Consider the following 15961-nt stretch of genomic DNA (forward strand, 5'->3'; position numbering starts at 1 on the left):
GGCAATTTTTGCTAACTTTAACCTTGAATAATTTAACAATTACAAGACAAAAGAAACTAAACATTTTCATAGTTACTAAGTTCCATGCACAGTTTCAACTCCCCAAATTTCATGAAAATCGGAGATGGTCAGGTTGGAAATTGCACATATCTGTGTTGATTTGGCATGGAATGACTCATATGCTGTTGTGTTCAGTAATGAGTTGTTGAAAAAAGTGACAGGAAACTAGAAGTGTTCTACAGTTCAAATCATGTTAAACAGAATGGAAATGTGACATATTTCTGTAGCAATAAATAATAATTACGCCAGACTTCATGACCTGTTCAATGAGGATAATTTTTATTTTAATAAACAGTTGTTTGGTATTTCTTCAGTATACCAAATTTTGTCTTCACTTCTTTAGTATTTTGCAAGTAAAGAATGGTTTCATTTTTGACGTAGACAAACTGACTGACATGCATTACATTGAGGTATTATACAGTATTTTTATTACTCTACTAAATTTTGTGTGCAGTTTTATTAGTGTCTGAGATATCCAATACCCCTACTTTCATGTATTCTTCTGCGACCATGTTGAAAATTTGTCGCTATTGTGTTGCTTGGGAATGATTTTTTTTTTTCGTGATTGGCATCCCTGCTCTAAAGGTCACATGGGATGTTAGCTTGGATTCGTATGTCAGGTGGGAGTGGACATAGTTATAGTTCTGAAGAATAGCTAGTGATGTGTGTGGGTGCACAAACCTTCGGGTAATATGTACTATGTATTATAATCTAGTGGTACGGGGTCTTCTTGTACACCCTGTAGAAATAGTGATAATAGTTCACCTGGTTGGAATGACCTGTTATAAAGGCATTTTTTCCCATTTTGATGATTAGCTACAACCTAGCCCATTGTTCATTAGGCTGTGATCTATATGGATTGACATAGAACAATTCACAATGGAAATAAACCTAACATGCAAGGAAAGAGTAAATAATAAATCGAAAGGAAATAAAAATTCCATAATAGGACTCGCGCATGATTCATTTAGTTATACCATGACTTTTCCATTGTTCTTTTATGAACAAAGATTGTGCTTTATTTGGCATAGAAATAAAGGAGAGAGAGAGAGAAACAAGCATTCTGTAGAAATCACATTACATATTTTCACAGATAATATTTTATGCATTTGGTATGCTTGTCAATGCCAGCATAATGTCAGTATTTGCACCAAATTCGCCAAAATTAAGCTGTGCTCTCTATTAAGTTAGGTTTCATTGAATTTTACAAATTTGCTCGTGAAAATCGGTCAATATTTTGATGTATTAAATGTGGAAGATGGTAAACTGAATAATTAGATTTTAGGTGATGGATTCACCGTGTTTATTCGCACGAGGTCACCCCATGACTTCCGTCAGTTGCTACAGTCAGTTCTGGGATGATATCGTTAACGAAGACTATGGACTTCTCACTTTGTTCCCTGTTCACTTTCTGTTTATGATTTGTTCATAAATCTTCCATGACCTGGCCTACATAATGACTATTAAATAACAGCAAGGATAGTATGGAGGCCAGTTATTGTTGGAAGCGGCCCCAGCGCCCACCCAGCATCGAATAACATGGGTACCTGGGGGAAACCCTGGGGGGTAAAGGCAGTCAGGGGCGTGGTGCTGATCACATCACCCCCACTCACGAACGGATCAAGAAAGTGGGGCGTTACCCCCGGACCCCCTATACACCTTCATGGCATGGTGCTAAGCACAGGGGAACACTTTACCTTTTTTTTTTTTTTTTTTTACCTTTTGCCATTTATTGTGCACATTACCTTCACATACGCTTAAAAAATTGTTGAATTTAATTAAACATGAATTTTGTACAATTTCTGATAACTGATCATATCAGTCTTTTTATATTATGAAACGTTTAATGAAAATATATTATTTTGTAAAACATTGACATTAACATGTAGAGACTTCAATTGAAAAATTTCAATCGGAGATCCACCCATCCTGGGAATCAAACCGCAGTGTTGCTATGCATCTGGAACACCTGGAAAACAGGGAAATGTCGGAATTTGGCTTGTCAGGGAAATGTCAGGGAATTTTGCAGATCGTCTGGAATTTACATACATTTTGGAGTCTGCAAGAGAAGAAGTTGCAAAATGAACAAGCAGTTCACTTCCACTTCTGGATTCAGTTCTTGCGATTCCACTCAAGAAAGATTCAGTTTAGAAACTTGTTTCTTTCATTCTTGTGATTCTCAGTCTTTTTCAAAATTATCGATCCTTCGAATTTCTGTATTCCTTCACTTTTATAATACTAGATATTAGAAAGAATAGCAAAGTAAAACTTGCAGTCCAGATAGGTGATTGATAACTAAAGTACATTGACAATATGATCATAATTATCGGAAAGGTTGGTGAAGATGAGGTTGTTGTCTTTTATTTTATGGATCTTAGTGGTGTTGTCATTTCTTATAGAATTCCTATATGCAACAAAAATTTCTCCAGATGCTGTGTAAGCAAAAAAGCAGCATTTTCTACGACACTATAGATCCGCCTGAAAATTAAAAATTGTGTATGGTTTATGAACTTCTTCTGTTGTTTTTATATTGTGGAGATCTGTTAATGGTGAAATAATGTACCTCTGTTACCTTAGCCTGAAGGCTAGATGCACATGATTGTAGTACCCAATATATTTAATGCAAATTGCAATTGTACATTTTGCCCTTTGAAACCCTGAAACTGGTTTCGATTTTCAGTCTGGGTATGAATACTCTTGCATGTTCATTTATCAGTTTCACCTAATCATTCATTTCCATCGTCTAGATTAGGTGAAAAGGCAGAAAAGCCACGTAAAAGAAGGGGAAAAAAATATATAACCTTGTCCTCATCTTAATCTAAAATGCAATGAGGGTATATCAGTTTTAGAAATCTTGTTCTAGCATGCTTTGTTCTTTTCTCTGCCAGCTCAACCTTGATGTTATCTTCAGGTGGTACATTCCTTTTTCACATGTTCAAGTCAACAATGGTGATCATATAGGATTAAAATGAAGCATGAATCATAGTTCATGAGGTGTTATTTGCATCTGATGCTTTGACTTTAACCTCCCCATGGCACCATGTTTTTATTCAAATACGAACACAAATTTCCACAATCGGATAGAAAGAAGTATTTGGGTTTTTAAGTACACTTTATGAACAGAAGGCTAATCGGGATTGGATCTACTGTTTAAAGTGGGACCAGAATCACTATGTGCTTCCACAGGGTATCCAATTCGGTACCCCTTGATTACAAGGCGACAAAGGTGCAAGTATGCTCAAAAAATTTGATTCACTCTAGGGCCCATCTTACGTATCGTATAAGAGTAGGTAATTTTATGTACTACAAGTTTAAACAAATAGGATTGACAAGTTACTGTTTGTCTAGTGGTCGATACTAGGTTGAATGGGTATTTATTTTCCATGCAATAAATACACTGTATCTTAATTTGGTTACTACGCTGAAGTAGTGAGACTTGATTTCATGCACTATTCTCTGTCTACTGTAAGAATGAAGTCAGTGTACACAAATACATCTGGCTTGCGAGAAATTCTATTTGGTATTCGAATGGTAGCTACCTACGTAGGAACCTTGCTCGTGGGAATACAGTGCATGTGATAAAATCCAACCACTCAATAGCTGCTATATTGAAGTTGTAATACCTTATATTCTGAGTTCAGCTACGAGCTAAATACTTGGGCGAATCAAAAAGTAAGTTACACCCGAGCCGTGTTCTTGTACTAAAAAGAGAGAAAATAATCACGTTTGGTGGCAACACTGTCCGGAATGTATTCTCCCAAAGCAGCCATGCTGCAGCTGCTTTAATATGAGAGTAGTCACCGTATAAGTATGGCGCATCGTATTGAGGTGGCGTCCAAAATTAAGGTGTGCTCTGTTGTCCGAATTTTGTGGACAGGAAGGCATAATCAGAGTGAAATAATCCATCGCCAAATTGTCGAGGTGTATGGTGAGTGCAATGTCACACCCCATGATCAGGAAATGGTGCCAGATGTTCGAAGAGGAAAGTACAAACGTGAAAGACGAACAGTGTGTCGGGGAGCCTGCAACTGTGAACACTATCGACAAAACGGAGCGTGTGAATGCAATCATCCTTGCCACCCGCCACGTGAAAATTGAGAGATTGCAAGTGAACTGAACATATCCTAGGATGGTGTGTTGGGTGTATCGTAAACTGTGCTCTCACTGGGTGCCACGATTGTTAACCGATGAGCACAAAAGTCAACTCAATTGAAATTGGACGGAATTTTTACACACAAGAAATTGAAAAACTGGTCACACGATTCAAAAAGTGCTTGGATTACTTTGGTGACTATGTCGAAAAAAAGTTAAATGTTCATACATTTTTGTACAATAATTATTTTCTTAATAATGTGTTTCGTTTTTTATACGGGGAGGGGGTGTAACTTACTTTTTGATTTACCCCAGTAAATCTAGCCAGTCCAGGAAGACCTTATATTATGAGCTGTTCATCTACTACGAGCAATATATTTACAGGCAAGTTAACACCGGGGCAACAAATAGAAAAGGAACCATGTTTTAGAAATGCTTTTATATTCCTGAACTTCATTCTTACAGTGGATGTAGAATAGTTACCTACAATACAATTATGGTCATGGCGACGTCAGAGCTTCTATTTGCACTGACTTTGCTGTTGAAGATGAAGAACGTGCAGAATGTGATTAAATTATGCATTTAAATGCATCCGGATAGAAAAAAGAATTGATTAAAGACTGAATACAGTTTTTTTATGCTACACAAACTTGACTATATCGGGAGAATTACGTGCCATCATCTTATCACCCACCATTGGTTATGCGACAACAGACCCGTAGTTAGGGATCTTAACGAGAAACTCGGACGCTGTCTCGGTCTTGTCTAGATTTTTACAAATTTGTCTCGGTATATATGCACAGCAATAAAAAGATATCCACGTGATAGCATGAAAGTTATATCGCTTTTGGCGACCAAGTTTTCAACTCTGGCGCCTAAACCTTACCCATTAGTCGCCAAATGGCACCTAAATACTGAAGTCTAGTTTCAACGCTCCTAAAGCTGGCCACTCTTGTGTTCAGATATCCTGCGCAGTATGCTGCTTTTGGAAATGCTCTATTTAAGCACTTGCTGCTATGGAACTTATTTTAAGGGTGACATTTCACGCGCCCGTGACACTGTTTAGGAAGTCATTAAGGATAGAGGTCTGGGTCAGTTCACACGTCACGGCGTTTAAAGGTGATACGGTTGACATTTCACCGCATTGCCCCGTAAAGTTCACCAATACCTGTAGATGATAAACAGTATGTTGCTGTAACTGAACTCGATTACACAGAAAACAAGCAAGCATTATTTTAAACCGTAACGCTTGTTTAAGATTACGATACTTCAGATTTTTCGGAGAGATAGTGTAAAATATTGGGTTATTTAAATTTCTTATTTACAATTTGCCAGTTCATTGATTTTCAGATTGCTTCTCTGTACCTGAAACAAAAGTAGCTATTTAAGACGAATTTGAACATGTTGCACACAACGATATAACGTAAATATCACGGATTAGTTCTTGCTTTCGAAATGGGGGGTTAGGCGTAGGGGCGGCAACTTATAGAGAGAGGCCTGTGGGGCTCGAACCCATCCAATAATTTGCCTGTTGTAATTTTTTAGAAATGTAGTCCCGCACCTAATTCAATAAACAAGATGTTTCATCATTACAGTTCATTTAAGTATTTTTCACAAAATAATTACTGAGTGTTATAAAAATATGTCATAATTTGTTAATCTGAAATATGTTACTTTTTCAGTGTCCTACGTGGGGGACCCAAAAGAAACCGTGACTTTGTAATAGACAATTGTATATTTATTTTTAGGTGTTACAAATTTAATCTCCTTCAAAGCGCTGTCCATTTGATGCAATGCGCGGGACCTAACGTGTTTTCAAATTTTCGAAGCAGGCCTGAAATTTTTGCAAAGAGATGCCTTTTAATGCCTCCGTCGTTTTTTCTTCACCTATTCGACGTCCGTAAACGTTTTTATTTAAATATATTTTTTTTATTCGGGGGAATAAAAAATTCGCACAGCGAGATCGGGTGAATATGGCAATTGGATAAGCTGGGTCATGCAATTTTGTTTAAAAAAAAATTGTGGCACACTCGAAGCTTTGTGCGCTGGCACGTTGTCATGGTGAAGCCACCCCTCCCCACTTTGCTACAACTCAGAGCGTTTTCATCTCATCGCGTGAAGCAAACGTTTCAGAACTTGTAGGTAAAACGCCTGGTTATAAGTTTGACCATTAGGAACGAATTCTGAGTGAACAATGCCGTTTGCATATAAAAAATATAGAAATGTGCATCGTCTTGACATGTTGTCCTGACCGAGGTTTGTCTGCAAGTGACAATTTACCATTCCTGAAGCGGGAAAACCACTCGCAAATTTGTGTCTTCCCCAGAGTAGCTTCCTTGTAAGCTGTTCCAAGCGTTACAACTGTTTCTCCTGCCATTTTCCCTAACAGAAAACAGAATGTCACAACCGCACGTTGTTCAAACATTTCAGCAATCACAAAAATCGACGATTCACGACTTCACTCGACGACGCCGCTCGGTAGGGTAGACTGCACTGCAAGTCTGCAAGAAATATATAGTAGACTGATGATCTGATGCAGAAGCAAAAGGGTCCCCGCAAAATACATCTAGCGGCGGAAGCATGTACTACAATAGGCCTACCCGCCAGAGAACGATTCCGGTTTCTTTTGCTCCCCTCCCCCCCACGTATTTTATTTACACTATCCCTGATCACGTCATTATTAAGAAAGTAAGTGACGATAATAGCTTATAACCAGGATGAGGATCGATATATTATAGGCAAAGAAGCACCGAAAAATACAAAATAGGCACAAAAATTTATGATCATCGACAAATATTTCATAACTTTTTTCGAATTATGCACTCAAAAAGTTTTTTTCGAAATAGGAACTAACTACTAAAATAGGCAAATACAGCCACTACAAAATTCATGTATCCCTATGTTTTTTAAACGTAAAAAAGCCTACACTTTCTGGCCAAGGAACAATAAAGGCATTTTAGGACAAATCCCCAGCCTACTTCGAAAAATTATAAAACAAATATCTGAGTTCAGCCCTCCCAATGTTTTTCAAAAGTTAGCGCTACTTTTCTCCTCATCTGAAACCCGATATGATAAGCCCAGCTACATCGAGAGATGGCGAACGAGATTCCTCGTCGTTTAGGTGAAATCATTCGGCACAATTTCGCATAGAGTTTGCCTGAACAAAAGACGATCTGTTCCCAGTTTCCGCCGCTTTGAATCCTATTCAATACCTGTTGATTAGAATAAAGAAGAGGGTCATTGGTGATCGGTTTTAACATGCTTGAGCCCCGGATGTTCGCAGAATTTTGCAGGGAGGGACAAAGAAAAACTACTGCCTCACTCGCCAAGTACTGTTTGCATTTGAAATTCTTGCATTCCTTAATAAATCTGTGCCAGTTTTACTCCTAAGGGTGCGGTTTCGTTTGTGCGATGGTAGCGTGCGATTCGCTTCGTGCAGTGATTGCTTATTGCTTACGACCAACACATGGGTGGGAAGTTCCGTTTATGCAGCAGACTGCAGACGCATGCAACCGTGACAGCTGGAGCTATCTATAATGGATCACGTCCAGAGACGGTACACCCAACGGCGAATTGTCCACTACCATTTTAATTCGGTCTGTATTACACATTGTGATGCCAATGAATTGAAATACTGATGTCAATAAGCAGAGAACAATGCCTGCTTCGAACCAACATAGTTTCAGTCCTTAAAACAACACAGAATGTAGAAGAAAAGAGTAATTAAAATAGCGGTGGACAATTTGCCTACCATTATCTTTGCCGTTGATTGTACATTTTAAAACAAAAAGAAATGAAGGAAGAGAACAGATGAGATGTACGAAAGGATAAATGAAGGATACCGTTACAACCTAATTACAAAATATCTCACAATGAAACAAAGTTCCACACATTTTTTCGTTTAAGAATAAATCTATTTCATTTTTTTTGTGCTATTAAGGAAGATATTCAGAAATTACCTTCAAAAACAGTAAGAAAAATTCTTGTTTACAGTCAATATTTAGCACTATTATAGTGGGTTCTAATAATTGGATAAATGCAATCATCAAACAGAGGAATGTTTTATCGATAGCATTTATCAATATTTCGTGAATATTGAAATCGAATTTGTGGATTCCGATATAAACACAATATTTTCTACACTCAGCGTCTTATTAGTGGCTGATTTACCAGTTTCGTCACTATTTGCAGGGATTTAAGTTTTGCTCTAACTCAATGCCGTGGCAATTTTTTGCCAGACATTGCCAGACTTTTGTAAAATAAGTCTTACCTCATTTTCTCGTCGATCAATACTCATTCCAAGGGCCGGATTTTTATGTAGCCAAAGCTTGCGAAATATGTAGATAAATCGCCGAAATGTGTAACTATGTTAAAATAATATTTTTCGTAGATTGTGGAAATTCTGTCAGGACCATCCTCTTTGTTGAAACTCATTCTTCTAAGAAATAAACACAAGTTGCGCAGATCACGAAAACCTAATGGAAAGCAAGCGATCGCTGCAGGCTGAATGCTCCCAGAGGAGTCGTTGCATCAGCCGCATGCGTTCTCTCGTTCGACGCACAAACGAAATCACTTCTGATGAATTCCATTTGACGTGTATGTGTGCAGCGACTGCACGCAGTCATCGCACAAACGAAACAGCACCTTAAGGTCCAGGCTACTCTGCATTTGATTTTTATTCAGCATTGCTTTTCTTTCACTTTGGCTATTCACGACGATGAGGATGATTTCAAATTGATGAAGAGACACTCACAAAGAACACCCATGCCAAGGCCGGGATTCGAACCCGGTATACCTGGCGTCGTAGCGCGCTGTGCTAACCACTCCGCCACGGAGGGAAATAAAAATGCATGCACGAACTATGTGGACTGACACTGACCTTCACATGCCAGATAAGGGCAACCCCGTACTACCCGCTTTCCGGATGCCCATTCTCTTTCTTAAAATTTAGGAATATTGTCATTCAAGATGCAAGTGCAGCATTTACTAAGTAAGACTTTCTAAGAGCTGAATCACACGAGGTTAGATTTCCTGCTGTATGTTCCAGTTGGACTTGCACTAGTTTTGTGATACTTGCTCACCGGCTAGTTTTTGCGTCACAGGACACTCGTTGTCGTACTTTTGTTCCCACAAGGCATTGCGCAGACGAGCGACTTGAGGAAGAACGTTGCAGGAGAGCTATTTTCCTTAGAATTGCCAAAATTAAATGTTAAGCAATTGTTTCGAAAGAAAATATGGTGTTCAAGGTGTACTCAGCATGCTTTTAATGAACTTGGACATGTATTTATTTATGAAATTCGTAGTATTCATTCATAAAAAAATATGTTTACATATATTTATATTTTTACAGTCGTAATAATAAAAATTTTCATTGTCGGTTAATCATATCGGGTAGTCGTGTACAAATCTCATTGCTATGGATGCATTCCTAAATCAATGGAAACGAATTCATCTAATTTCTGTTACTTTTTTCATCGAGCAGCGAATATAATCAACCCACTCGGAAAGCACAGACAAAAGATCCCTTTTCCTCCCCAAACTCTCGCTCTAATTAGCTGTTACCACAGCATCTAACAGAGAAGCCTGTTGCAATTAGAACACGGTTTAAAGCCGAATCACACGTAACTGGATATCCAGTCAGTTGGCGCTGAACTGGTTACCTGCCCGGATGTGATTGCTGCCTGGCTGGCTGCTTGACTGGTTAGGAGGAATAGGTCATGTTCTAATTGCTACTGGCTTTCCTCGACTGGATTCTGTGGAACAGCCAATCAGAGCAAAGTTTGGCCATGTGAAGATAATCTGTGAGTTTGCAAAGGGGAGTTTTGTCTGTGGTTTCCGAGTGTTGGCTGTTTTTGTTTCTCGATAAAGAAAAAAGGAAAGACATGACGTGCAGTGCATTCGTGTTTAGTTCATTAATATGTAGGTATTTATGCAAGGCGATGAGATGTGTACGTGACAAATATGATTAGCCGAAAATGAAAATCCTTATTATTACATGTGTATTAAATTAAATGTTTGATTTTTGTAAAATTTGTGAATGAATCCTGCGAATCTCATGTATGAATATGCATACCCGTTCATTGAAAAGCTTATTCGGTACGCATTGATTACCATATTTGTTTCGAGCCAATTTCTTTTTTTTAATTTTTAATAAAAGCACAAAGCAGTAATTCTCCTACAACATTATTTAAATTCCTCGTTCATCTTTATAGATTGTCTGCTCTGCGCAATGTCTTATGGGAACAAAAGTCTATGGACAAGTACGGTAATAAGTATCGTGTGAGGCGAAAACTAGCAAATGGGTAACCAGTCCAGCGTCAACTAGGGCATTCCTACTGGAAATCCAGTTACATGTGATTCGGCCATACAATTGCGATGCAAACATGGTGTGCATAGACTGAGTACATCCTGGTGAACCAACCTTCACCACTAGACCAACGTCACCATGTCAAAAATAAAATCGTTAATATACAATACACACGTACCGGTATTTTATTATTTAAACATATGCAGTTCGTTTATAGATTTTTCTGTAATATAAGGAACTTCCTGCTCGATAATTCTGCTGAAGTTGAATGCGAAGAATACATTTGGGAACTCGATGAAAGTGATTGATCGCTCTTGCCTTCCTGCACGATAGTTTCTTAAGGGTATTCTCGTAGCTCATTAAAAACTTCTTTCGACTTGAAATCGTTTCCATTTCTGGCTTAATACAACGATGCAGGCTAAAGTATGCTCGCAATCAACATTAGTAACTTGTCGTTTCCCTCTTTCTTACTATGTGTAAGATCTGTGGTAGCCAGCCTCTGTGGCGGAGTGGTTAGCACGTCGCGCTAGGACGCCAGGGGTCCCGGGTTTGAATCACGGCCTGGGCATAGATGTTTGAGTGTCCATTCGTCAATTTCATCATATTATCACTCATCCCAATCTTCGCAAATTAGCCAAAAGAAGCACAAAAGCGAAGTACAATCAGAGGGTAGTAATATAAAGCAAATCAATCAATCAATCAATGATCGGTGGTAGACAAAAGTAAAAATAATTCAGGTGCTAGCCCCTCTATTTCTCTGGAGCCAGCCAGCATGTAAAAAAATATATATACTCGTATATTACTGTTTACGGTCTTAGAAAGCCATGAATCCAACTAAGAAAAATCTACACGTTTTGAAACGTGACCTTAAAGCAGCTAATTTATTAATTAGTACAATATTGGATTAAAAGTAATTAAATCTTGTGCAGGAGTGGCCTTACAAAAATATATAAGGGCATGTTTATTATTCTGATTTAATTATACACATGATACAGAAAACACACAGACATAAAAAAAACACATACACACTACTCGTTATTATTAAAAAAAAAAGGTAATGGAAATTTCCGTAAGCGAACTGGAAATACTAAAATGAATTAACACTGCATTTGAAAATTCCCTCCAAGCTAGTTCAGCAATGAAGGGGTCCCGGGTTCGATACCCTGTGGAGGCACATAGTATAGTTCGGGGGCTACCGTATCTGAACGCGCTTATCTGTTCAGCCAAAGGCACGGATAATAGTAAAATTGTCCATCGCTATTTCGTTTTTTTTGTTTTTTTTTTACAGTGTGCCTTTTTTTAAGGAATGGAATTCTGTTGATACAAAGCAGATGCATATTAAATTTTTTATTTCAATTCATGATTGATTGATTGATTTAGTTTATTTTACTTCTCTTTGTGATGTGATGGAATTGATGAACAGACACAAACACCCATGCCCAGGCCGGGATTCAAACCCGGGACCCATGGCGTCGTAGCGCGATGTGCTAACCACTCCACCACGAGGGCCACTTTTCAATTCATGATGATCGCATTGTAAAAAGCAGACTGATTGGAAGTTATGGACATTTCGCCTACTATTACTTTTGCCGTTGAGTGTACGTATCCTGGACCCAGATCCACTTCCTAAGAAAACCCCGCGAAAGATTAAGTTTGCAGCAACTTTTGGCATATGTAGGACCAACCGTGCGCGCAGAATATAGTTCCGCTGCAATATTGCCGATTTTCTCACTGTCTGCGATATCAACAGCTCGGCGGTTGAGGCGAGATTGGCACGGGAGATTCTGAGCGCCTTTCTCGCGCGGATTAATACATGAAACCTGCTGCAAACTTAACCTGTCGCGGGGCTTAGATTAGAACATACCACTGCTCTGCCACAACAAGTTCCAGGTTGAAGCTGGCAGATATCCTCTCGATTTCATTCTCACGATTGAAGGCATAGTGGTAACGCTAAAGCCTTGTATTTTGGTTATTTAGCGTCGCTTGTTTGCCTCTTTTGGCAAATCGCGACGATGAGGAAGGATGAGTGACGAGGATATAATAAAATTGATGAAGAGAGCACCCTCAGCGAGGTGGTAACATTGTATCCTTGTACTGAACGGGTCCCAGGTTCGATACCGGTGGAGGCATTATGTAGTGGTTCAGGTCTCACGTTAAATGGCGTGTCTAGTGCCGATTACCTATCTGTGCATAAAGTGGATTTTGAACAAAAAGCTTAACGTCCACTGAGACGCGGAGAAACGCGTTGTCTGCTTCTATTGAAATCAAATGGAGTAACGCCCACTACAGGGAAACACGCGGAACCGAAGCGAGAATATCCGTGCCAGAAGTCTGCAGAAAAGTTGTCGCCCACCGAGACGCCAGAAACGCATCTCAGTAGGCGTCAAACTTAATCAAGGCGGATTCGATCCCCGATGGATGCACAGTGCAGTGGTTCGGATTCCACTTCAAACTGAAGACCCGGTATGGCCACAAAGTAGTCTCGAACTTGGACAGAGATCAACTTAAAACTATTTCAAAGTGACGTCAAAGAAAATACAAGTCCTACATAATCGTTCCGCCTCCTCCCTTCTTTGCAGTCAAAGCATGAAAGATTAGGCGCAGTTTCAGAAAATGACTCACTCGACAGACGAATGGCGAAGGTGTAAGCAGATAAGGGTGTTGCATCCTCCTGTTTAGGTATCCACAGCGTTGAATGATGCCGCGCGGCGAAGTGTAGCATCTGTGTCGTAACTTCCAACGGAAATGTGCGTCATCCGTGTCTGTTTTTTCTTTTTATACAAGAGTTGTAGTAAGATTATCCTCATTTCGGGGCCGTTAACATTCGTGCATGGCAAAACATCGGCTGTCAGCTTTTCACCTGCATTCAGTCAAGAGAAGGAATCCGTTTACGTGCGTGTGTGTGTGAAGTGGTCATTTCAACTGACGAATTGGCAATTTTGTGATCACAGTGTTCCCTTAATTTTGTTATAATTTTTGGATCTTGCAAGGTTGCAATGGGAACGAGTCGCGTAATTTCTTCGATTGGTAAGTGTTGCATTTCCTTCACTAACTTATGTTTGTGTTGGAGCTTCTGTGACGTGTATTTGTAATCTCTTCCTGGGCACTAATCCCTGTCTCTGATGTCTGTACTAAGAGACTTATGAACATACGAATATTTCATGCGATATTGTTTGACACTTGTCAGACAGGTGTGTAATACATTTACATTCCTTTCCTGTTTGCAATTTCGTATCTGTATCTAGATTTTCGTTTTCCAATATTTTCTTGATCAGCATATTTCTTGAGCCGGACCCTGTGGTACATCGCGCTGCGACGCCAAGGGTCCCGGGTTCGAATCTCGCTCGGGCTTGATTGTCTGTGAATGTTCATTCATCAATTTACTCATCCCCATCTTCGCAAATTAGCCAAGAGGCACAAAACGCTAAGTAAAATAAACTAAATCAATCAATATTTACTCCTGTTTCACCTTTATTTCTCTATATATCGAGCTTGTTTTATTTAAACTTCGTATTTCTTTCTCACGTTTATTCACCTCTTCCTTTCTGGTTTTTTATATTTCTATTTCTTATTTGGTTTTCTTTGGAGTTTTATTTCTGTTTATTTATTTCTATTTTACCTAACAAAATTAGTTTCAAAGAATGCTTCTACCCTGTATATACAATTATCAGTCAATATTTTTTGCACTTTTCTTTTGAATTTTAAAAAGGGCAGTTGCCTTAAAGACATATATTGATATTATAAAGTATTGTAAACGTAAGGTAGGTAGTTCATATCCTGATTGAAGAAATGCATAGACCTAATGTATGTGGATTACGATCACTTTGGAATCATTAGTTACCCATATGTTAAATGTTAATAGACGATTTATTCCTAGCTTTAGAGGCCTCTGGGGTATTGTCGCCCCCCCCCCTCCCCAAATCTGCCCACGACTAAGTGAAGCACAAACAAATTCAAAGACGTGGATGCAAATCAATTTCCTTCACCTTCCTTTTGCACCCCGTCAGCTCGCACCAGATGGTTTTGTGTACCGGGGGTTGGTACCCTCTGTTTCACTGGCTGTTCTTTTTCGGCTCTGTTGAACACCCATATTGGCCGAAACGAAATTAATGAATATGGTATTGGGCGATATGTTCACAAGGATCTTTGTGCTCGATTAAAATTCACTCCTCCCAGTTGTTATTTCTTGGTGTCACAACTAGACGTCACCTCAATGGCCGAACGCGTTTATGTACTCACTGTATCGCCATTGACGATCCCAGGTTCAAATCCTGGCGTGCTCATGCGTGTTACTTTCAGAGTCCCTTAATCAGATTGATCTAATCACGTCATCGTTGCAATTATTCTAGATGTCTAAAAACGAGGTGAAATAAGAAAATTACATATAGATTAGGTTCTATTAGCTACCATTTTAAAAACATATTTATATTTCACTACACCACATCTCCGATGGCGTAATGGTAACGTCATCGTCTTGTAATCAAGGTGTCCCGGGTTTGATACCCGGCAGAGCCACTCTAAAATGGAGACCCAGTCCCAATTAGCCTATCTGTGGATAAAGTGGACTTCAAACTCAAAGCTACAACAAAACAGTAGAACGATCGCACTGCGGACACAATGCTAATCGTTATGCTATGAAGAACTATTTTTTTTTTTAAAAAAAAACTGTCCTAATTTTATAGCCGTTGCTCTAGTAGCTTTGTATCTACATGTCCTATGATATTGACTGACTCGTAGAGACAGATGCGTCAATCGAGGCATTATTGCAATAGGGTAATATTTTACGTTTTTCATTCCATTTCGTTTTTCATTCGATAGGTGACACTTATTGGGATGGAAATTTTTTTATCCTCGGTACCGACTTTTTGGGATCTCGCACAGCCCTGTTTTCATACAAGGAATTTTGTATGATTGCTCTTTATTATGGTAATCTTTGGTGTTTTTTCATCATCCTTTGAGAAAATTATTTCTTTAAAATATTACAGATGCAGTGTGTCGTCTATCAGTCATGAATGTCAAGAAAAAGTAATCAACAAGAAGTCAATAAAAAGTAAAAAGATTATAGTTGTGGTCAAGAATTTAGCACAATGATTGATTTGGTTTATTTTACTTCACTTTTCTGCCCCTTTGGCTAATGGCGAAGATGAGGAAGAATGATGGTAAGATAAGATGAATGAAGGGACAATTACAAATATATAGGAACAGCAACACAAGCCCCGCATAAGATTATACTGGCTGTGGGACCAGACGCCAGAGCCTCGCTAGTCTGCCAAATGCAGTCCAGGATGGATTAATAGATATAGCAAGTGTAATTCTCTTGTTAATACGGCTTCGTTTCCATTTTAACTGGACTTTTGGTAGGGGGTTTTCATTAAATATATATTAAAAGTAAAGTGCTTCCCTGGCGTTTTGCACCACCCCATGAAGGCGTATTGGGAGTATGGAGTTAGGGTCCCACACTTTCTTGATCACGGCCGACGGTGGAGGTGATGGGATCAGCAC

General features: G+C 39.0%; 1 protein-coding gene across 5 annotated transcripts in view; it reads left to right on the top strand.

Moving 5' to 3' along the window:
• The window catches only part of LOC145999647 (TOM1-like protein 2), a 109022-nt gene that overhangs the window by 13235 nt on the left and 79826 nt on the right, over positions 1-15961 (top strand). Inside the window, exon 1 of one of the 5 annotated variants that reach the window (XM_083136762.1) lies at positions 13205-13486. The exons of the other annotated variants lie outside the window; for them this stretch is intronic. Coding sequence (XP_082992888.1) covers positions 13456-13486 — 31 coding nt within the window. The 5' untranslated portion in view covers positions 13205-13455. Of the gene's footprint in view, positions 1-13204; positions 13487-15961 lie in introns of those variants that run through there. 5 annotated transcript variants of the gene reach the window in all.

This window comes from Lepisma saccharinum, chromosome 15 (genome assembly GCF_977018435.1).
Source record: "Lepisma saccharinum chromosome 15, izLepSacc3.1, whole genome shotgun sequence".
Classification (NCBI taxonomy): Eukaryota; Metazoa; Arthropoda; class Insecta; order Zygentoma; family Lepismatidae; genus Lepisma; species Lepisma saccharinum.